At 42.7% G+C, this 24,194-nt stretch overlaps 1 protein-coding gene across 4 annotated transcripts in view; it reads left to right on the forward strand.

Annotated features, from left to right (window-relative positions):
• The first annotated feature begins 852 nt into the window (after positions 1-852).
• Positions 853-24,194, forward strand: part of kcnq5a (potassium voltage-gated channel, KQT-like subfamily, member 5a) — a 110,767-nt gene continuing 87,425 nt past the window's right edge. For 3 of the 4 annotated variants that reach the window (XM_014154577.2, XM_045700815.1, XM_014154579.2), the window contains exon 1: positions 853-1,488. In XM_014154577.2, coding sequence (XP_014010052.1) covers positions 1,151-1,488 — 338 coding nt within the window. In that variant the 5' untranslated portion in view covers positions 853-1,150. The remainder of the gene's footprint in view (positions 1,489-24,194) is intronic. The other variant, XM_014154578.2, reaches the window with a different exon arrangement.

A 24,194-nucleotide genomic window follows, 5' to 3' on the forward strand; every position in this document is an offset into this window, starting at 1 on the left:
TTATCCCTTACTTAATTGAAGCCCAATCCACAGGTGCCCGTTGATATTTTGGATAAGATTACAGGCAGAGGCATCATGCCCATAGCGGGCACAGGGGAAAGTGCCCCCTCAGATTTGTCTTCAGTTTTTTTCTCTGTAGGCCTAATATTACTATTACTATCTTAACTGGCATGTCTGATGGCAAGGTACCAGACTTTAGAAAAGTAGACCTACTTAATAAGACTCACATTCCTTTCAAACTTTTACCCAGATTTTTGCATAGATGCAGAGAAGCATATTTTGTTTCTTTAAATATAAGAGCTACCAGTCAGGAGGATACAGACAACTCAAGATGTGAGCTTAGATATGCAGAAAAAAAAGCAGAATTATAAATGGGTCTAGATTGCAGGAAAAAGCTGTTTCAGGTGTTTGAAAAATGTATTATATTGAGGCAGCATTTCAGAATACAGATGATTAACTCCTGAATAGGTTTTCCTCAGCACCACACGTGCCTGTCCCCTGCTCTGCTGAAGCCTCAATACAATTCCCAGGTAGCCATGGGCTTGTTGCTGTTCTCTAATTCCACATACTTTCTTTTCGAGGGATTCAATATTCTACACAACTGCTGTGCCATGATTGAATACGCGCGCACTGAAGAGCCAAACTAAGCGCCACTTTGGAAGGCAAGCTTGAACCGGGTTCAGAAACATCGAGCTGGTTGTCTGTCTGTGCAAATCCAGAGCCGCGTGGATATTACGAAGTCAGAGAAAGAGAGAAAGGGGGAGAGAAAGAGAAAGAGAGGGAGGGTGGGAGGAAGGATGAGTGAGTGTCGGGTGATTCCCTCCCCTCGCCAAATATCTGTCTAGGAGACGTTGACACTCCTTCATAACCCCGCTCTTCCCGCGCCTCACGCAGATGCCCAAAGCGCCGTGAGCACAGAAGTCTCCAAACCCCAGAATTCTACTTACCGCACCGAACCCCAGTATATGACAGCATAAAATAGCCTAGTGTTAATTATAGTTATTTACATTCATTCATCAATATAGCAGTATGCTTTTCTTTCCTACACCTTAGTTTGCTTTTCCAACAGACCTCTTTGTGCAAACTCTTTTATACTCTATGTGCACGTCCCCGTGGTTACTGCACATCCCCAGCCGGTATTGGTGATGCCATGCCCCGCAACCACAGTGGCGATGAAGCCAGTTCTGGGCTCTGGATGAAAACCTCTCCAGGGCGTCGGGCTCAGAACTATAGGTTGAAAGATGTGGAGTCTGGACGGAGGATGATGAACAACGCTGTTCGAGTCGGAGACGGGATGCTCTCGCCAGGCGCGGCAGGTGCAGGGGGCGCGGAGAGGCGAAAGGACGCCCGGTTGAGTTTGCTCGGGAAGCCGCTCATCTACAGCGCGCAGAGCGGGCGCAGAAACGCGCACTACCGTCGTCTCCAGAATTACCTCTATAATGTACTGGAGAGACCCAGGGCATGGGCGTTCATCTACCACGCCTTCGTGTGAGTATACAAGCTGTTATCATGTAGGCCTCGTGTAAACAGATTTAAACAGTAATTTAATGGTAGGCTACTTCATCAGTCACCTGTTGCTGGGAATTCTTCTAGCGCACAGAGCTACAGAGGGGGAAAGACAATGATTAGAGATTTTGTGCAAGTGAAGTAAGTGTACTCAAAAAAGTGGGTTCCTCAAGGGAAGGGTGATGGTTCTATGTGGAACCATACTGACACTTTGAGCTCTTCACTGGTTCCTTGCCGCTCAATAAAGTTTTTTTTCTCCACACTTTAAGTGATAATTAAAATTTAGGGGCAGCAGCTCATATGTAATATTTTGCAGCGTGGTTTGTTTACAGCTCTTTTTGTACAACCATGTGTGAGAGTGTCATCCCAGTTGATCTAATCTGTTGTATTATGCTATATCACATGTTATATAGGACTATGGACAGTGATGGTGTCTTGTGACAGACTCACATATGGCCTTGTGTCAATTGAGAACGTTTGACTGAGTCAGTAGTTCCCAATGCTCTCCCCAGGGACCCCCTGTCATTCCAGAGTTAACACACCTGATTTAACTTCAACTTGTTAATAAACACGTTAATAAAACCTATAGAATTTTAACAATATAATATGGCTATTAAACTAGAATAAAACCGCCTGTATAGTTCTACAAATAACATTTAAGAGTTAGAAAGGTTCTTTATAGAACCATTCTCCATAAAGATTATATAAAGAACGATAATATATAGCCCCAAAAAGGGTTGTAAACATTGCGTAACAATTTTTTGGGGGCTATATAGAACCTTTTTTTAATGGTTCTTTATAGAACCGTAGGAAAAGGCTCTTTATAGCACAATTAATGTTCCATTTAGAACCTTATAAGCATGGTTCTTTATAGAACCTTTACAACAACAAAAAAACATATTGAACAATATGCACCATATAAATGATATTGGTGTGTGTGTGTGTGTGTGTGTGTGTGTGTCCAAGTGCCTTTTCTGAATTGTTTCATTGTAACAGCTGGATGCTGCTGTTGTAGAAAATACGTCTCTGGATAGAACCAAAAAGGTTTCTATTGCTTGCTTCATATATCGCACCCCTAAAAGTTCTATATTTAACCCCTTTGTGGGTTGAAAATGGCAGAGTTGGGCACTAAAAGCGCCTACGTTGGAACGTAGTGGCTGTACAGTAACATGTTATACATGACGTCCGAGCTCAGGCTCTGTGCTTCACAGCGCTGTATGGGTTTTCACTGACAGCCGTTCTAAACTTGAGCAGCTTGCGAGACAAGAAGTTGCCCCCATCCCTCCCGGTAATTGGGCAACTTTTGCACATGTTTTGTTGTCTGAGTGGGGGAAATGCTGTAAATGAAGATGACTTGATGTGTTTTGAAAGATGAGGATTATAATAAATGCTGCTTTCATGTCATACAAGCAAGACGAACACCCGTGAGTCCGTATACAGTGTCAACGTCTATGATCACTATGTTTGATGCACATTTACAAGACGACAAGTCGTCATACCCTGGGTTGTTCTGAACAGAATGACTCTATGTTTGTTTATTGTGAAGAAAATGTGTCTCTTCACACGCACCTGAATGCACTCACGACTCCTCTCTATGTGCACCAAAATGACGGTCTGTTTCTCTGAATTGCCTTGTGAAAGACTAACACTGTAAGATCATACTTTATAACTTGGCTAGTCATGTTGGCAATAGAACAAGCTTTGGAATCATGCCCACCTGACCCACATTGCGATATATAATGGACCTTTTTTGGATTGCATAAACAACAACAGAAATTGTGTGATGGCAGGGATGCAGGGTTGTGTTGCAAACTTAACAACTACACGTGTGCTTGCTCTAGTTCCTCAGCAGCACAACTAGGAGAGCTAAAAGACCTTATAGTTGAAGACTCTTCTTTCAGCCATAAAAATGCATTGAAACTGTGCACACTTTGGAGAGGTGTGTGTCCACTTGGAGACACCAGTTAGTTAGTCTCATGCTGCACTTACCCCATGTTTTCCAGGAATAGTCCAATCATGTTACTGAATGTATCCAGAGTATTTTCAGATTTTGTTATCAACAAATATGGCGAAAAGCACAGTAAATGTAAAATGCACATAAAATCAACAGTGTAACGTTTGGATTCAGTCTTGTGTCAGGTGAACTATTGTGTAGAATGTTATACTTTCTGTTATCTGACTCCTTCAGTCAAAGTTAGAGATCAAATTTCTCATCATGGGATGCGAAGCACTAAAATACATTGCACCCACATATATGCTTTCAATTATATAAGATGACATTTAGAGAGAACTGAATTAAGCTGGTCTGATGTCTTGCTGTGACACACACACGAACACACACACACACACACACACACACACACACACACACACACACACACAGGGGCCGGCAGGTAGCCTAGTGGTTAGAGCGTTGGACTTGTAACCGAAAGGTTGCAAGCTCGAATCCCCGAGCTGACAAGGTAAAAATCTGTCATTCTGCCCCTGAACAAGGCAGTTAATCCACTGTTACTAGGCCATCATTGAAAATAAGAATTTGTTCTTAACTGACTTGCCTAGTAAAATAAAAAAACACACACACGTTTGTGCTGAATTTTGTATTAATAGAAGTTAAAACAGTCTACTTACACACATTTGTGATGAATTTTGTGTTAGTAGAAGTTTTAACAGTCTACTAACAGTCTCCTAAGACTACAGTTGCTTCATGGCCATGGTGTGGAGTGTGAAGTAGGAAATTGAGCTGTCAGGTTGGGTAAGATGGGGAACACAGATGGGCTGTGAAGCAGGATGTTGAAGTTTTATTTGTTCATGCGGGACAGCAGGGTCACCGGGGTGAAGTCCTTACATCTTCCCTAACCATAGCTACAGATTGTACGCCAGATAATGTGATATAACCAAAGATTTTTGGTGTCCATTACTGGACGTTACAGGAAAGACCCATGTTTTGTACCACACAAGGAGGCTCCTCGCCATCTATGCAGGGAACATCTAGCATTTCTCAGAAAACTCTTTCTATGCGACGCGGCCACGGCCACGTGTAGAAATAGATGACTGAGATGCAGTGCCTTAGACCACTGTGCCACTCGGGAGCCCATATGTCTGATCACAGAATCAAATAGGCTCAGGTTCCTAATTTACACACTCATTCCCTCATCCACACAATGAGACAAACATTTAAAAGGGGTTAACCGATTCACAGTAAAGGAAGTCACTCAAATAAGTAAATAATAAGTAATCCAAAACACAGCACAACATTTTGAATAGGCAAATACTGTATTTAAAGCACTTCTAGGTTAATAAATTCAAAATAAAGCACACACGAGGGAATAAGGAAAAATAACAAAAATAGAATCCTAGGCACACGTGACACTTGGGCTATCTCTAGCCAATGTAAATAATCAATCACGGTCATGACATGCACATAGTGAATCTATTCTATAGCAGGAAAATGCCCAAAGCACTCACTTAATATTTTTTTTAATTGTAAATCCGCAGTCTTGTTGCTCGCGCAATAAACTCCCCGTCTAATTGAGTTCTATGCCTCTTTCTTATTGACTGTGTGAGGTTGAGGTTATTATAGCTTTTGGCTTTAACAATAAAGACTCAAGTCAATCAAGTCATTTCAAAAGTGTAAAGAGCTAAAAACGCACTGGGCTCGTGTCTGAATTGCAGCACTGGTAACAGCTAGTACACACTAAAACCAACTAAGAGGCCATGAACTCCCAGAGGAATGATGGATGGATAATTGTTGAGGTTTGAGGTTAGAGTCGGACCCTGGTCTCAGGGGGTTTCAGGTTCGAATCCCAGATATTGTGGGATATGAACTAGAAACTGTTGGGTTGCTGACACAGAATATCAAGTGTCTTCTACTGCTGTTTTCCCCTAAAAGAAGGCACTCAACACAAATTTAACTCTAGGGGCCCTGTTCTGCTTCCTTCCTCTCATGATAGTGTGTTGTCCTTGAGGTTGGGGACAGTAGACAATTGTCTGGTTTCACAATGAGTAATAAGGTACTATTTAAAGTAATACGAGAACCCAATTGTAATGGCTTCAAATATCGCAAATAAAACACTTTGTCCTCAGATCATTTGCTTTGTAGTTGATGAGAGACCACAGTAAAGAAGAATAGAGTCTATGTTCATTTTTATTGCCACTTCGAGATCAAGTTATATAAATGCGTGTGCTTTAATTCCATTGAGGTTCAGTCTGGTGGCTCCCTTCAAAGCGAATGGATTTTTCATTGGTCATTTCAATAAGTCACAGTGGTGTGCTTACTCCAGCGGAAGTTTTTATTTTGCCCCCGAGTGGGTTCATTCAGTTAGTGCTGAGCTGTAGGTTAGAGACCACTAACACACACACACACACACACACACACACACACACACACACACACACACACACACACACACACACACACACACACACACACACACACACACAGGAACATCTCTCGGAAGGATTTAACCCCCGAAAGCACATTTTCCCATTGTAGTCTAGATAAATATATCTAAATGCACATGTAAAAGAAATGTCTCCACTGCTATTTTTACATTTATCAAAATGCTGCAGTGATATCCAACCTGAGCTCAGGCACAGATGTTTTTTTGTGTGCTTGTGTGTTATTTTATAAATCCTTGCTGTTTGTGTATGTGTGGGAGGTCATTTTACTCTCTGCGTAGGTGTGTGTATGGGAAGCTGCCTATGCCTGTGTGTATTGATATATATGTGACACTGGGGAGTGTGTGTGTGTGTGTGTGTGTGTGTGTGTGTGTGTGTGTGTGTGTGTGTGTGTGTGTGTGTGTGTGGGCTGACCACTTCTCTCCCTTTGAATGTCTCCATTGAACTTAGCTCAGGATTACTGGTGTGCGATCCTTGTAGGTATGTCTTACAGAGAAAGAGAGAGAGCGATGGGGGAACAGGTAGGAGGCTGGCTGGGTCTGGTCCTGTAGATATGTGATGAGCTTGTGAGTGCTTAACTTACTCTGGATACAGGTTGCCCATAGATATACAGTTGAAGTCGGAAGTTTACATACACTAAGTTGCCCGTGCCTTTAAACAGCTTGGAAAATTCCAGAAAATGATGTCATGGCTTTAGAAGCTTCTGATAGGCTAATTGACATAATTTGAGTCAATTGGAGGTGTACCTGTGGATGTATTTCAAGACCTACCTTCAAACCCAGTGCCTCTTTCCTTGACATCATGGTAAAATCAAAAGAAATCAGCCAAGACCTCAGAAAAAAAATCGTAGACCTCCACAAGTCTGGTTCATCCTTGGGAGCAGTTTCCAAATGCCTGAAGGTAGCACGTTCATCTGTACAAACAATAGTACGCAAGTATAAACACCATGGGACCATGCAGCCGTCATACCGCTCAGGAAGGAGACGCATTCTGTCTCCTAGAGATGAATGTACTTTGGTGTGAAAAGTGCAAACCAATCCCAGAACAACAGCAAAGGACCTTGTGAAGATGCTGGAGGAAACAGGTACAAAAGTATCTATATCCACAGTAAAACGAGTCCTATATCGATGTAACCTGAAAGGCCTGTCAGCAAGGAAGAAGCCACTGCTCCAAAACCGCCATAGAAAAGCCAAGCTACGGTTTGTAACTGCACATGGGGACAAATATCATACTTTTTGGAGAAGTGTCCTCTGGTCTGATGAAACAAAAATAGAACTGTTTGGCCATAATGACCATCGTTATGTTTGTAGGAAAAAGGGGGAGGCTTGCAAGCCGGAGAACACCATCCCAACCGTGAAGCACGGGAGTGGCAGCATCATGGGCTGAAATAAATCATTCTCTCTACTATTATTCTGACATTTCACATTCTTAAAATATAGTGGTGAGCCTAACTGACCTAAGACAGGGAATTTTTACTAGGATTAAATGTCAGGAATTTTGAAATACTGAGTTTAAATGTATTTGGCTAAATCAAATCAAATCAAATTAATTTTTATATAGCCCTTCGTACATCAGCTGATATCTCAAAGAGCTGTACAGAAACCCAGCCTAAAAACCCCAAACAGCAAGCAAAGCATGTGAAAGAAGCACGGTGGCTAGGAAAAACTCCCTAGGAAAAACTCCCTAGAAAGGCCAAAAACCTAGGAAGAAACCTAGAGAGGAACCAGGCTATGAGGGGTGGCCAGTCCTCTTCTGGCTGTGCAGGGTGGATATTATAACAGAACATGGTCAAGATGTTAAAATGTTAAAATGTTCATAAATGACCAGCATGGTCAAATAATAATAATCATAGTAGTTGTCGAGGGTGCAACAAGCACGTCCGGTGAACAGGTCAGGGTTCCATAGCCGCAGGCAGAACAGTTGAAACTGGAGCAGCAGCACGGCCAGGTGGACTGGGGACAGCAAGGAGTCATCATACCAGGTAGTCCTGAGGCATGGTCCTAGGGCTCAGGTCCTCCGAGAGGAAGACAGAAAGAGAGAAAGAGAGAATTAGAGAGAGCATATTTAAATTCACACAGGACACCGGATAAGACAAGAGAAATACTCCAGATGTAACAGACTGACCCTAGCCCCCGACACATAAACTACTGCAGCATAAATACTGGAGACTGAGACAGGAGGGATCAGAAGACACTGTGGCCCCATCCGATGATACCCCGGACAGGGCCAAACAGGCAGGATATAACCCCACCCACTTTGCCAAAGCACAGCCCCCACACCACTAGAGGGATGTCTCCAACCACCAACTTACCGTCCTAAGACAAGGCCGAGTATAGCCCACAACGATCTCCGCCACGGCACAACCCAAGGGGGGCGCCAGCCCAGACAGGAAGACCACGTCAGTGACTCAACCCACTCAAGTGACGCACCCCTCCCATGGACGGCATGGAAGAACACCAGTAAGCCAGTGACTCAGCCCCTGTAAAAGGGTTAGAGGCAGAGAATCCCAGTGGAAAGAGGGGAACCGGCAAGGCAGAGACAGCAAGGGCGGTTCGTTGCTCCAGCCTTTCCGTTCACCTTCACACTCCTGGGCCAGACTACACTCAATCATAGGACCTACTGAAGAGATAAGTCTTCAGTAAAGACTTAAAGGTTGAGACTGAGTCTGCGTCTCTCACATTGGTAGGCAGACTATTCCATAAAAATGGAGCTCTATAGGAGAAAGCCCTACCTCCAGTCGTTTGCTTAGAAATTCTAGGGACAATTAGGAGGCCTGCGTCTTGTGACCGTAGCGTACATGTAGGTATGTACGGCAGGACCAAATCGGAAAGATAGGTAGGAGCAAGCCCATGTAATGCTTTGTAGGTTAGCAGTAAAACCTTGAAATCAGCCCTTGCCTTAACAGGAAGCCAGTGTAGGGAGGCTAGCACTGGAGTAATATGATCACATTTTTGGGTTCTAGTCAGGATTCTAGCAGCCGTATTTAGCACTAACTGAAGTTTATTTAGTGCTTTATCCGGGTAGCCGGAAAGTAGAGCATTGCAGTAGTCCAGCCTAGAAGTAACAAAATCATGGATAAATTTTTCTGCGTCATTTTTGGACAGAAAGTTTCTGATTTTTGCAATGTTACGTAGATGGAAAAAAGCTGTCCTTGAAACAATCTTGATATGTTCTTCAAAAGAGAGATCAGGGTCCAGAGTAACGCCGAGGTCCTTCACAGTTTTATTTGAGACGACTGTACAACCATCCAGATTAATTGTCAGATTCAACAGAAGATCTCTTTGTTTCTTGGGACCTAGAACAAGCATCTCTGTTTTGTCCGAGTTTAAAAGTAGAAAGTTTGCAGCCATCCACTTCTTTATGTCTGAAACAATTTTGGGGCTTCACCATGTTTCATTGAAATGTACAGCTGTGTGTCGTCCGCATAGCAGTGAAATTTAACATTATGTTTTCGAATGACATCCCCAAGAGGTAAAATATATAGTGAAAACAATAGTGGTCCTAAAACGGAACCTTGAGGAACACCGAAATTTACAATTGATTTGTCAGAGGACAAACCATTCACAGAGACAAACTGATATCTTTCCGACAGATAAGATCTAAACCAGGCCAGAACTTGTCCATGTAGACCAATTTGGGTTTCCAATCTCTCCAAAAGAATGTGGTGATCGATGGTATCAAAAGCGGCACTAAGATCTAGGAGCACGAGGACAGATGCAGAGCCTCGGTCTGACGTCATTAAAAGGTCATTTACCACCTTCACAAGTGCAGTCTCAGTGCTGTGATGGGGTCTAAAACCAGACTGAAGCGTTTCGTATACATTGTCTGTCTTCAGGAAGGCAGTGAGTTGCTGTGCAACAGCTTTTTCAATTTTTTTTGAGAGGAATGGAAGATTCGATATAGGCCGATAGTTTTTTATAATTTCTGGATCAAGATTCGGCTTTTTCAAGAGAGGCTTTATTACTGCCACTTTTAGTGAGCTTGGTACACATCCGGTGGATAGAGAGCCGTTTATTATGTTCAACATAGGAGGGCCAAGCACAGGAAGCAGCTCTTTCAGTAGTTTAGTTGGAATAGGGTCCAGTATGCAGCTTGAGGGTTTGGAGGCCATGATTATTTTCATCATTGTGTCAAGAGATATAGTACTAAAACACTTTAGTATCTCCCTTGATCCTAGGTCCTGGCAGAGTTGTGTAGACTCAGGACAATGGAGCTTTGGAGGAATACCCAGATTTAAAGAGGAGTCTGTAATTTGCTTTCTAATGATCATGATCTTTTCCTCAAAGAAGTTCATAAATGTATTACTGCTGAAGTGAAAGCCATTCTGGCGGATCTGAGACTCCATCTTGGAAGATTCTTTCATATCAAAATGAAATGTACAAAAATAAAAGGTCCTTCGACTATTTTGCTAAGATGTATGTAAACTTCCGACTTCAACTGTACCTTCTGCATCATAAAACTGACCTTAGATCTGATTCTATTAGCAACTTCTTCTATCAACTTCTATCAGCCTTAGTCCCCCCCAACCCCACTCTCCCCTCACTAAGCCTGTTTGGATTTCCCTGAGTCGTTGATATCTGCAGGTCTGATCCGACCACTCTAGCATGAATCTGATAAATACCAGGCCCTACACTTGCCAAATAGTGCTCCATTATTGAATCAATAATGGCATTACGATCCAAAAATGTACTGCTGTGTGTTTGGGTAATCAGATTTTCTGACCCGGGACAGAATCACCAATTTGCATCATGTGCTAGCCTAGGAACCAAAGTAAGTTTCCACGGACTTATTCTGTGTGTTTGTGTGTGTGATTGTGATGAAGAGCCAGTTTGTACTAAGTAAATGTTTGTGTATGTGTAAGCGGACGCTTACGCAGAAATGATAACTGGATTGTGTTGCTCAGATGCTTAGCTTAAGTGCGTCAGCACAATTGATTCAAGAGACTCTGCAGTGCATTGACAGGTAACACAACTCATCTTGTTGGTACTCTGACATTAGCTGCATTAACATTACTTTAGAACTAACCTTATTTACACTGTAACTCAGTTCGATTTTTACTCCATTTTGTGTCACTGTTGTCTCAAGGTCAACTAAACACAACCCACATACACATAAAACACCCAGGGTTTTGTTTCACTTTTAAAAGGCACATTGTGTGTTGGCAGGTACCCTATGGACAAAGTAGGCAAAATAGAGAGAGAGGAAGAAAGGATGAGAGAGAGAGAGAGAGAGAGAGAGAGAGAGAGAGAGAGGAAGAGGCACATAAACAGTGTGTCACTGAGATTATGAACGGACACGGACAGAGAGAGGCATTAGGTGAACGAGACACTGTTTGATCCTTTACTAGGCTCTGTGACACAACCCAGTCACCACATCCCTGCTGAGCTTTTTCTTTCATCTGCGCCCAGAAAGAGAGAGAGGTAGAGGGAGAGAAGGAAGGGGAGAGAGCCTGGTGCCTGTGAGGAAGAGAGAGATGGTTATCTCTTAATCTTTAAACTATCTCCTTATACACCAACCCTAATGCATGCACAGAGACCCTCGCGTCTATGAAAGCACCCCTTCTCCCTTGACACATCTCATATCATTAAATCAAGAATAGTGTAATAGGGTAACAATATTAGCCTATCACTTGGGAATGATATATTAGCACTTGTGAATCCTCCCCACTTTAAGGCAAACAGCGCATTCTTTTTTTTGCGACTTTTTCATATCATAGTCTCACACCTCATGCAGCCTAGCCCATAGGTCTATATATGTTTTGGTAAGGTTTGTATCAAAACTAAAGTGTCCAAATAACTTCTTAAAATAAAGCACATGAATCCAGTTTACAACGGGTGTAGAGCCTAACTGGCATACCTACGTAGAGCGTGAGTTTCAAGTTTGGGGAAGATCATTTTCAACATTAAAATGCACCTTTATAATAAAAGCATTACATGCACAATTGCATTTGTGGTCACTTTTGAGAATTATGTTTTCCTGCTAATGGAACATTCAAGGCTTATAGCCTGCTGCTATGTGCACATTGCTCCCCTATAATGTGAAGAAATAGCCTAATAGTTTATCAACATTTTAAGCGAAACGTTCTGATCTGTTGCGTCAGGCTCATTGCTTAAAACAGGTTTTGTTGATGCTAGTGGTTGTATTCATTTGGGGTCTATTGCATCCCACAACTCTCCCAGATTGTTTGGAATATTTTTTTCTCGCACAGAATAGAATAGTTAAACTTTTATACTATGGGGGATAGTAGATTAAAATAGGCTAGTGTTTTTGCTGTTCAGTAGGCCTATTTATGTTGTTGGCTGATGAAAAGTAAATGTGGACAGTTCTTTCAATATCTTCAAAATGCACCTCGGAATTGGATAAGGACGCTCGCAGTTGCGTCCCCGATGTGTCTGTCTTCACTTGTAGCCTGTGAGAAAGACCCAATCATGTGATGGAGAGCCACGTGAGTGAGAGGTGCTTTGGCACGCAGCCTGGAGAAGGGAATTATAGTTATTATATTCAGCCCAAGGGCTCAACGGCCACCGGCCGCAAAATGCATGGATTTTTTAAAAGGGGTATTACGACCCCAAAAGAGGATGCAGCCAGGAAATTCGAGGCATTATAAAGTGCTTGTCAAATTGTGAATGAGAGACTGATGAAATGTGTACAGCCTGTGCAAAAAACAAAGCAGAGCTCATGCCTTTCATGCAACTTTTTTCAAATCATCATTAGTCACATCATGCAGCCTTACAATGTATGAAAAATCAAAACATATAGCCTAACATTTGTATCACAACTAAAGTTACATAAATAACTCTAAATTAACCGCTCAACACAGAATAGCCGCATGTGCGCACTCCCTCAAATTGTTTGGAGAAAATATCCTTTCTATTTTATTCAGCTATGCTCAATTGTATTCTTCATACCATAAAATACTATAAAGTAATGCCATGGAATTCTAAGCAAATCTAAATAAACTAGTGTAGCCCACAGTCATAGGGGGTACACCATTTAATGGAAAAATATCTGTAACGGGTCAGGGTTAAGGTTAGGGTTAAGTTTAGAAGTTAAGTCAAAGGGTTAAGGTTAGGGTTAAGTTTAGAAGTTAAGTTAAAGGGTTAAGGTTAGGGTTAAGTTTAGAAGTTAAGTTAAAGGGTTAAGGTTAGGGTTAAGTTTAGAAGATAAGTCAAAGGGTTAAGGTTAGGGTTAAGTTTGAAGTTAAGTTAAAGGGTTAAGGTTAGGGTTAGGGGAAGGGCTAGCTAAAAGGGTTAAGGTTAGGGTTAGGGGAAGGGGAAGGGTTAGCTAACATGCTAAGTAGTTGCAAAGATGCTAAAAATGAGTAAGTAGTTGAAAGTTGCTAAGTTGTCCATGATGAGATTTGAATTTGCAACCTTTGACGTTCACATTATACACCTCCCTATCCACCCATGTGTGTTTCAGTGTGTGACTGGATGTTTTTCTGTGGCAATGTGTGTGTATGTAATAAAAGGTTCTTGAAATCACTGTGCTGAGAACATGTTAGTGGATCTGTGTGTATGCCTATTAGTCATATACTAAACCCTCAGGAGAGATGCCAGTTCCCCCAGTTGACTGTGAAGCTGATTGATAGAGACAGACCACTCTGAGTGTTCTCTGCCCACACAAAATGCATTCCAGTTGGGGTTGAGCTACCCAGGACTCCCTTGCCCAGCAACACTGGAGCAATCACTCTGTCAGATCTCACCATGCAGGAATACCCCCCTGCCCTCAGCCCATCACTCAGCCTAACTCTCTGATTGTATGTCAGCATAAGGAAGTTCCGCTGATTCAAGAGATTGTAATTGAGGGCAGGGGAGTTTGTGTGCCTGTGTGCGTGCTTTAGAGACCCCTCCCACGCACACACATCATCTTGCTGTTGCGTTAGCTAGTCATCCTGATATTTCCCTGACAGCCTTCCTGATTCAAGCAGGGCTCTCTCACCTGCCCCACACCTACACGCTTTTCTCCAAACACAAATACATTTTCTTCACCATGAGACAGACAGGCAAGGGCTTAGGGTGAAGTACTGTGCTTTTTCACTGCGATAAAATAGCTGACAGTGTCCAGGCATGTTTTGTCTGGACCTCAGGAACAGTAACTGCTGCTTTTGCAACAGCTAATGGGGATTCTAATAAAATACCAAAATACCAAACTATGCCCATGGGCAGCTAGCATCGGTGATTCATATATATATATCTATATAAAAAACTCAGCAAAAATAGAAACGTCCTCTCACTGTCAACTGTGTTTATTTTCAGCAAACTTAACATGTGTAAATATTTGTATGAACATAACAAGATTCAACAACTGAGACATAAACTGAACAAGTTTCACAGACATGTGACTAACAGAAATGGAATAATGTGTCCCTGAACAAAGGGGGGGTCAAAATCAAAAGTAACAGTCAGTATCTGGTGTGGCCACCAGCTGTATTAAATACTGCAGTGCATCTCCTCCTCATGGACCAGATTTGCCAGTTCTTGCTGTGAGATGTTACCCCACTCTTCCACCAAGGCACCTGCAAGTTCCCGGACATTTCTGAGGGGAATGGCCCTAGCCCTCACCTCCGATCCAACAGGTCCCAGATGTGCTCAATGGGATTGAGATCTGAGCTCTTCGCTGGACATGGCAGAACACTGACATTCCTGTCTTGCAGGAAATCATGCACAGAACGAGCAGTATGGCTGGTGGCATTGTCATGCTGGATGGTCATGTCAGGATGAGCCTGCAGGAAGGGTACCACATGAGGGAGGAGGATGTCTTCCCTGTAACGCACAGCGTTGAGATTGCCTGCAATGACAACAAGCTCAGTCCGATGATGCTGTGACACACCACCCCAGAGCATGACAGACCCTCCACCTCCAAATCGATCCTGCTCCAGAGTACAGGCCTCGGTGTAACGCTCATTCCTTCGACGATAAACTCGAATCCGACCATCACCCCTGGTGAGACGAATCCGCGACTCGTCAGTGCCAGTCCAGTCTGGTCCAGCGACGGTGGGTTTGTGCCCATAGGCGACGTTGTTGTCGGTGATGTTTGGTGAGGACCTGCCTTACAACAGGCCTACAAGCCCTCAGTCCAGCCTCTCTCAGCCTATTGTGGACAGTCTGAGCACTGATGGAGGGATTGTGCGTTCCTGGTGTAACTCGGGCAGTTGTTGTTGCCATCCTGTACCTGTCCCGCAGGTGTGATGTTCAGATGTGCCGATCCTGTGCAGATGTTGGTACACGTGGTCTGCCACTGCGAGGAGGATCAGCTGTCCATCCTGTCTCCCTGTAGCGCTGTTTTAGGCGTCTCACAGTACGGACATTGCAATTTATTGCCTTGGCCATATCTGCAGTCCTCATGCCTCCTTGCAGCATGCCTAAGGCACATTCACGCAGATGAGCAGGGACCCTGGGCATCTTTCTTTTGGTGTTTTTCAGAGTCAGTAGAAAGGCCTCTTTATTGTCCTAAGTTTTCATAACTGTGACCTTAATTGCCAACCGTCTGCAAGCTGTTAGTGTCTTAGCGACCGTTCCACAGGTGCATGTTCATTAATTGTTTATGGGTCATTGAACAAGCATGGGAAACAGTGTTTAAACCCTTTACAATGAAGATCTGTGAAGTTATTTGGATTTTTCCAAATTAGCTTTGAAAGACAGGGTCCTGAAAAATGGACGTTTCTTTTTTTGCTGAGTTTATATATCCATCCCTGTCCTCTCTCTCTCTCTCTCTCTCTCTCTCTCCCTCTCTCTCTTTTCCCATCTCTCCTTTGACGATCGTTTATCTGCTTCCTAAGCTGGTCTCATAGTTTGCTAGAAAACCCTTCCAGGTGACCTGCTGACGTGACCCCTGGCCTAGCAGGAAGTGACCTCTCATGCCCTGGCCTGAGGAGGGTGGACCTTGTTGCCATGTGTCTAGCAACCTGCCTGGGAGTGTAATGGGTGGTTAGGAACCTGACGAGTATCACGGCTACTCCCCAGCCAACCTGACACAGGCAGGAGGAGAGAGCGAAAGGGAGGGAGAGGGGGAAAGAAAGTAAAAAAGAGTGGAAGACAGAAAGAAAGAAAGAGAGAGAGAGAGAGATTGAGGGAGAAGGAGAGAAAGTAAGGGAGTCAGGAGGGTGAGGGGAAGAAAGGTATTATGGGAGGAAGATGTATAGAGAAAAAAATATGAGAGAAAGAGGAGAAGAGGGAGAGAGTAGTCAGGTTGGCGTTTTTCCTCATCTGTGTCTTTTATCTTTCTCACGTATTGTGCCTTTGTCATTGGGGCTTGCTCAACTACTACGGTTTGCTCATCAGTGATTCTTTGGCAGCACAAGTGAACAAGGCATACCTAGTCTTTGATGAAAAGTTGTTGAGGTTAAGTGAAATGGAATTTCAACCTCCATATCACCACATCATCCCTCGCTCCTCTCCTCCTCTGCGGGAGCCGGCCTCTGATGATCATCCAGACATTCTTCCCTCCCTCTGTATGTGTCCTGTCTTGATGAAATATGCATTGAAAGCACATTAACAGACTTTTGGTTAAATTAAATATTTAAATCATTTCCCAGTCCACACTCTTTTTTTTCAAGCTGCTGTGAATCAAAAGAAAACTTGAATCATGAGCGCATATTGCGTTTTTGAGGTTTAAGATTGCTCTTTGTTGTGGCGCGTCTGCCAGTAAACGTCCTTTTAGTATTTAGGTATTTGGTATTTTATTAGGATCCCTATTAGCTGTTGCAAAAGCAGCAGCTACTCAGCCTGGGGTCCACACAAAGCATGAAACATGACATAATAAAGAACATTAATAAACAACAACAGCTCAAGGACAGAACTACATAAAACATAATTTTTTTCATTTTTTAAGGCACACGTAGCCTACATATCAATACATACACACAAACTATCTAGGTTAAATAGGGGAGAGGTGTTGTGCTGTGAGGTGTTGCTTTATCTGTTTTTTAAACCAGGTTTGCTGTTCATTTGAGCAATATGAGATGGAACGGAGTTCCATGCAATAATGGCTCTATATAATACTGTACGCTTTCTTGAATTTGTTCTGGATTTGGGTACTGTGAAAAGACCCCTGGTGGCATGTCTGGTGGGGTAAGTGTGTGTGTCAGAGCTGTGTGTAAGTTAACTATGCAAACAATTTGGGATTTTCAACACATTAATGTTTCTTATAAAGTTCAGTGAGTGTGGAATCTTTGCATGTGTGTTAGTAGCTTAATGAAATCGATAGATTTTCCATTTGTCACTACCCACTGGGCACAGACATGAATTTAATGTCATTCCACGTTGATTCAATGGAATTTCATTGAAATTACATCAAAATAACATTCAACCAGTGTGTGCCCAGTGGGCAGAGCCATCAGAAACGGTGAATCTGCATGGATACCATTCCTGTCAGGGACTCTTCCCAAGGCTGCTGTATCAAGGCTGTGTTCAGAGTTCATATAGATAGACACTTGAACGCTGTGTCGTGACCAGGGCTGTAAAGTGCCACCAATTTGGTCGCAAATGCAGCAAAATATTTTGCTCTGCGACCAGGAATTTTATTTTGGGAGCACTGTGCGACTATGAAAAAAATCTCCCAGATATTAATTGATGCAATGATAATGGTTCGCTGTACCGTTGTTTCTGAGTGCCCTAGAGAAACAAACAAATACAGATTGGTTAGCGTCATGGTTGCACCATTACTACAGTGAAAACAGATTGCTTCTAGACCAACCATGTCAAAAGATTCGGGCCATATTACCGGGATGACATTTTACATTTATAAATCATGTTGTGGGCCGTTCTAAAACTACTTGCGTGTTGTTAACCATTTGTTTACACTTTGTTCAGTCATGTTACCTCAGTGGTTAGCTAGTTAACAAACAGAGGGGTATACTACAATCGAGGTCAATGACTTAGCTAGCTAACTTCACAGAATTTTCTGAAACTATTTATTTTTTAAGAAGATAAGCATGAAATGGGCATGGACTAATAGACTCAACAACCAAAAACAAATATCTAACTATAGCTTTCCTAACGAACCAGAAAATCAATAGTTATTTATAGTTGTTTATCAAAGTTATACTTTACCAGTATATCCAAACATTTGGTGGCACAGAAAGAAAGGAACAGGGATATCTTCTTCAGGAGATCAATGATCATAGCAATGAATGCATGTTGTCATCACAAACCGGATTCTTCTAAAGAGACAATGTACAATATTACAAAAGCAATGTACAAAAGCAAAATAGTGCTTTTACACAATGTAGAAACACAATATTCCACAAATTACTTTGTCATTTCAATGACAGGTGTTTTTACCAACATTTTAGCATTTATAATAAACTAATGTATTTGCAGTGTTACACATGTGTTTCTAGGGTACAACATGTGCTTCAAAACTAGCTAGAATTCATATAGACCCAATATAGGCGTTTATCTATCTGGTGCTCCTGGTGCTCCTAAAGTTCATCTGGTGCTTCTATTTTTTTATTTTATTTACAGCCCGGCGTGTGACTTTATCAGCTGGGAAACATCCCCTTTATTGGACTTATGCCGGAAATTTAAGAAGAACGTTCACATGTACACATGCTACCTTACAGTCTCACTAATGTGATGGCAAGAGTGTGTCTACTGCATGTGGTATACTACAATGTGGTATATTTGTGTGTGTGTGTGTGTGTGTGTGTGTGTTTAATGTGTGTGTTTATTCAGCATCCTTCTGGTTTAGAACAGCCTGTCGTGCAGTGAGGTGTGTGTGGTGTGTAAGGCGACCCCACAGATCAGTTCTCCCAAAAGTGGACGTTGCTACTAGCAACCAAGGGCCTAACCGGAAGTCAGTGACTCAAATTATGCAAAATAAAAAGCTCATTGTGCTATATAAAGTGAGTGTGTGTGAAAGAGTGCCTGTCAGTCTGTCTGTCATTGTGTCTGTCTATTGTTGTTGGTATGTGCATTGTGTCTCTGATGGTTGTGTGTTTGCGGATTGGTGTATGTGTGTATGTGTGTGCATCAAGGCTTTGGGCCCAGTCCATTGACTGGAGCCTAATGCACTCTGAGGGTCTGTTTCTCTAAGCTACCAGGACTCCAGCCAAGACAAGTGAGCCTGGCACAACAAGACAGCTGGGTGTTTGAATAACAAGGTGCTGTGTGTGTGTGTGTGTGTGTGTGTGTGTGTGTGTGTGTGTGTGTGTGTGTGTGTGTGTGTGTGTGTGTGTGTGTGTGTGTGTTTGGTTTAACCTAACGGAGTAGCATGGATGGAGTGAGTTTTATGGATGGAGGACAGATGCCGTCATTGAAAATAAGAATTGTTCTTAACTGACTTGCCTAGTTAAATAAAGGTAAAATAAAATAAAAGGGGGATGTATTAGTGTGTTGTGTTGTGTGTGTGTGTGTGTGTGTGTGTGTGTCCAGAGTCCAGAGTGTAAATCTGACACTTGTTTCACCTCTCTTCATCCAAGGATGACGTCATCCTCTTCGGTATAATGCTCTCTCTCTCTCTCCCTCTCTCTCTCTCTCTCTCTCTCTCTCTCTCTCTCTCTCTCTCTCTCTCTCTCTCTCTCTCTCTCTCTCTCTCTCTCTCTCTCTCTCCCCCTCACATTTATTTGCACACAGAACTTGTCTAGCTACACTGTTTAGATAGTATGGTATAAGGGAGGAAGCAGCCGTGCAGAGGTTTGGGTAGGCTGAGATAATTTATGTTTGTTTGAACAGGGCCTGGGATTGTGAAAAATAGTTATTGTCCCTGGCACTTAGAAGGAGATGGAAAACCTACAATCGTTACTGGCTTTATTGGAAAATTGAGAATCATTTTATGAGCAATTTATATTGAATTTTTATTCCGTCATAATTGACTACACATGCATAGTACACACATGTACGCATAGTACACACATGTACGCATAGTACACACATGTACGCATAGTACACACATGTACACCTAGTACACACATGTACGCATAGTACACACATGTACGCATGCGGAGAGATGCACATACCCACACAGTTGGTGTGAGTGAGTGTGTGAGTGAGTGAGTGTGTGAGTGCGTGTTGGCTTTCAGCGGCTTTCTCTCACTCTTTTTCTCTTTTTCTCTTTATTTCTCTCTGTCTATCTCCAACACTCCCCATCTTTCTCCCACTCTGTCTCTAATAAAGTTGAATCAGTAGCGGCTTGTTGTGGCTTGTTGCTCTGTCATTTATGCACAGTGGGAGACCTGCTTTTATGAGACACCTGCTGTCGAGGATTTCCAGTGTGAGGATCCCTGGCCGTTCAGCCATTATGTGAATAGACTATTGATCTTTTGTTCCTTTGTGAAATTGTGTAACGACATAAAGCTGTGTCTACATTTTTCTTGGAGGCAGCACAAAAATGCAGAGATGGCATATGTATTAGTATTAGTATAGAAAGAATACAGTATCTATGACTCCCCCTCATCTGTGTAATCTTACCTCAACTAACCTGTACCCCCGCACATTGACGTGGTACCGGTACCCCCTGTATATAGCCTTGTTATTGTTATTTTATTGTGTTACTTTTTATTCTTTTTATTATTATTTTTACTTTAGTTTATTTGGTCAATATTTTCTTAGCTCTTTCTTAAAGCTGTTGGTTAATGGCTTGTAAGTAAGCATTTCACGGTAAGATCTACACTTGTATTCGGCGCATGTGACAAATAAAGTTCAGTTTGATTTGATTTATGATATGAGTTACAAAATGCTATCGGACTCTCTCTCTCTCTCTCTCTCTCTCGCTCTCTCGCTCTCTGTTAGGTTATATGAGTTCATATGTGATGTTTTCTGGCCCTCATATAGTACATTTACTGCAAACATCCACATCTCCACGACAACATGTCTCATCCACAGATTCTTCCCCAATTACCTATAACAAGCTGCTCTGTAGCCACCAAAAAGCTACAGAGGAGACATCTTTAGAGAGCTGTGGAGTAGTAGATCTTAATGATGTCTGTGTGTGCGTGTACTCTATTTCTCTCTCATCTCTGCTTAATATGTCATCAGCACTATTCACATTTTCACTGCTGTTATCACAATGCCACCCCAGAAAGCAATATTGTTTGTTTTGCAATGTGGCTATTATTGAAATTTCTGAATTAATATCTTGGTTATGTTGCAAGTGGAGGGATGCTGGAATACACTTATAACATATGGGGACCAGCGCTAGTTTCTTGGTGTGTGTGTGTGTGTGTGTGTGTGTGTGTGTGTGTGTGTGTGTGTGTGTGTGTGTGTGTGTGTGTGTGTGTGTGTGTGTGTGTGTGTGTGTGTGTGTGTGTGTGTGTGTGTGTGTGTGTGTGTGTGTGTGTAATAAAGCTCAGTCCCACAGTGAGTTACTGTGCCAAATTACTAGACATTTGTCATCACACTTGTCTGTATGCTAGCAGAATACTTGGTTGGTACAGTGGTACCGCAGCATTCTGATATGGTGAGTGGCCCTGTAGCATTGTTATATTCACGTTAACATTTCTCTATTTCTTTTATACCCATATGGCAACATTATGTAAATCGTTTCTCACCATAACCGTTACCACAGCATGTGGAGATGGAGGGAGTGAATGTCCCAGATGTTCTCATATCAATATGGTAATCCAGCAAGTCATGTCCTCAAAGCATACATGTAGATATTTGAGTGTGTGGGTGTGTCTGTAGCTGTTTTGAAGTGTGTATCTATCTGTTTGTCTTTGTTCCATTGTGTCTGTGTGTGTCCCTTTGTCTGTGGTGCTGGGAGGCATTGTGTGTGACTTCAAATAAAAATGATTTATCAATCTCCTCCTAGCTCTGTGGGACTCTAACAATGGCCAAAGTGTTTGTGTGCATTAAAACAAATATGAAAAAATATACTGTATATATTCCGGGGCCTTGAAGTAATTGCTGGATTTAGCATGTGGTGGGCAGGCTGTAAAACTATTATCCTTTTATACCTCTTCTCTGGCAGCCAGAGACACTATGTGTGTGTGTGTGTGTGTGTGTGTGTGTGGACTTATTCTTTTTTCCATTATAAATCACTTTTATTTTTCATAATTAGGAAAAGGAACCCAGCTAATACTACAAAGCAAACAAAACCACCCCCATTTGCTGTAATGCAGCTGGTACATAATCCATTTCTAATTGAAACTAAATTAGAGGAAGAGATCATAATGTCTGCACAGAGGGGGAGGAAGGTACGTGTCTGTCTGCACGTACCCTTCTCTTAGCTAACGGCTGGATTCTAATAGACTTCATGCCTACACTTGGAAGGGAAAGAGGAGGAATAAGTGAAAGAAAACAAAGCATGATAAAAAACATAGAGTTGCAGAGTCAAAGAAAAAAAGCCACCCTCTTTTAGGGTGATAGTGTCTCTCTCAGGACTTTTTTTTATAGGTAGATCAGCTTTAATATTGCAGATATATTGTAGCTTCCATCAATGTAATTGTCTGCATCACTTCCAATCCCCCATATATTTTTTTGCAAATATATATATATACACTGCTCAAAAAAATAAAGGGAACACTTAAACAACACATCCTAGATCTGAATGAAAGAAATAATCTTATTAAATACTTTTTTCTTTACATAGTTGAATGTGCTAACAACAAAATCACACAAAAATAATCAATGGAAATCCAATTTATCAACCCATGGAGGTCTGGATTTGGAGTCACACTCAAAATTAAAGTGGAAAACCACACTACAGGCTGATCTAACTTTGATGTAATGTCCTTAAAACAAGTCAAAATGAGGCTCAGTAGTGTGTGTGGCCTCCACGTGCCTGTATGACCTCCCTACAACGCCTGGGCATGCTCCTGATGAGGTGGCGGATGGTCTCCTGAGGGATCTCCTCCCCGACCTGGACTAAAGCATCCGCCAACTCCTGGACAGTCTGTGGTGCAATGTGGCGTTGGTGGATGGAGCGAGACATGATGTCCCAGATGTGCTCAATTGGATTCAGGCCTGGGGAAGGGGCGGGCCAGTCCATAGCATCAATGCCTTCCTCTTGCAGGAACTGCTGACACACTCCAGCCACATGAGGTCTAGCATTGTCTTGCATTAGGAGGAACCCAGGGCCAACCGCACCAGCATATGGTCTCACAAGAGGTCTGAGGATCTCATCTCGGTACCTAATGGCAGTCAGGCTACCTCTGGCGAGCACATGGAGGGCTGTGCGGCCCCCCAAAGAAATGCCACCCCACACCATGACTGACCCACCGCCAAACCGGTCATGCTGGAGGATGTTGCAGGCAGTTCTCCACGGCGTCTCCAGACTCTGTCACGTCTGTCACGTGCTCAGTGTGAACCTGCTTTCATCTGTGAAGAGCACAGGGCGCCAGTGGCGAATTTGCCAATCTTGGTGTTCTCTGGCAAATGCCAAACGTCCTGCACGGTGTTGGGCTGTAAGCACAACCCCCACCTGTGGACGTCGGGCCCTCATACCACCCTCATGGAGTCTGTTTCTGACCGTTTGAGCAGACACATGCACATTTGTGGCCTGCTGGAGGTCATTTTGCAGGGCTCTGGCAGTGCTCCTCCTGCTCCTCCTTGCACAAAGGCGGAGGTAGCGGTCCTGCTGCTGGGTTGTTGCCCTCCTACGGCCTCCTCCACGTCTCCTGATGTACTGGCCTGTCTCCTGGTAGCGCCTCCATGTTCTGGACACTACGCTGACAGACACAGCAAACCTTCTTGCCACAGCTCGCATTGATGTGCCATCCTGGATGAGCTGCACTACCTGAGCCACTTGTGTGGGTTGTAGACTCTGTCTCATGCTACCACTAGAGTGAAAGCACCGCCAGCATTCAAAAGTGACCAAAACATCAGCCAGGAAGCATAGGAACTGAGAAGTGGTCTGTGGTCTCCACCTGCAGAACCACTCCTTTATTGGGGGTGTCTTGCTTATTGCCTATAATTTCCACCTGTTGTCTATTCCATTTGCACAACAGCATGTGAAATTTATTGTCAATCAGTGTTGCTTCCTAAGTGGACAGTTTGATTTCATAGAAGTGTGATTGACTTGGAGTTACATTGTGTTGTTTAAGTGTTCCCTTTATTTTTTGGAGCAGTATATATTTATATGAAGTCGGAAGTTCACATACACCTTAGCCAAATACATTTAAACTCAGTTTTTCACAATTCCTGACATTTAATCCTAGTAGAATTTCCCTGTTTTAGGTCAGTTAGGATCACCACTTTATTTTAAGAATGTGAAATGTCAGAATAATAGAAGAGAGAATTATTTATTTCAGCTTTTATTTCTTTCATCACATTCCCAGTGGGTCAGAAGTTTACATACACTCAATTAGTATTTGGTAGCATTGCCTTTAACTTTGGGCTAGACGTGTCGCT

Source organism: Salmo salar, chromosome ssa18 (assembly GCF_905237065.1).
Source record: "Salmo salar chromosome ssa18, Ssal_v3.1, whole genome shotgun sequence".
Classification (NCBI taxonomy): Eukaryota; Metazoa; Chordata; class Actinopteri; order Salmoniformes; family Salmonidae; genus Salmo; species Salmo salar.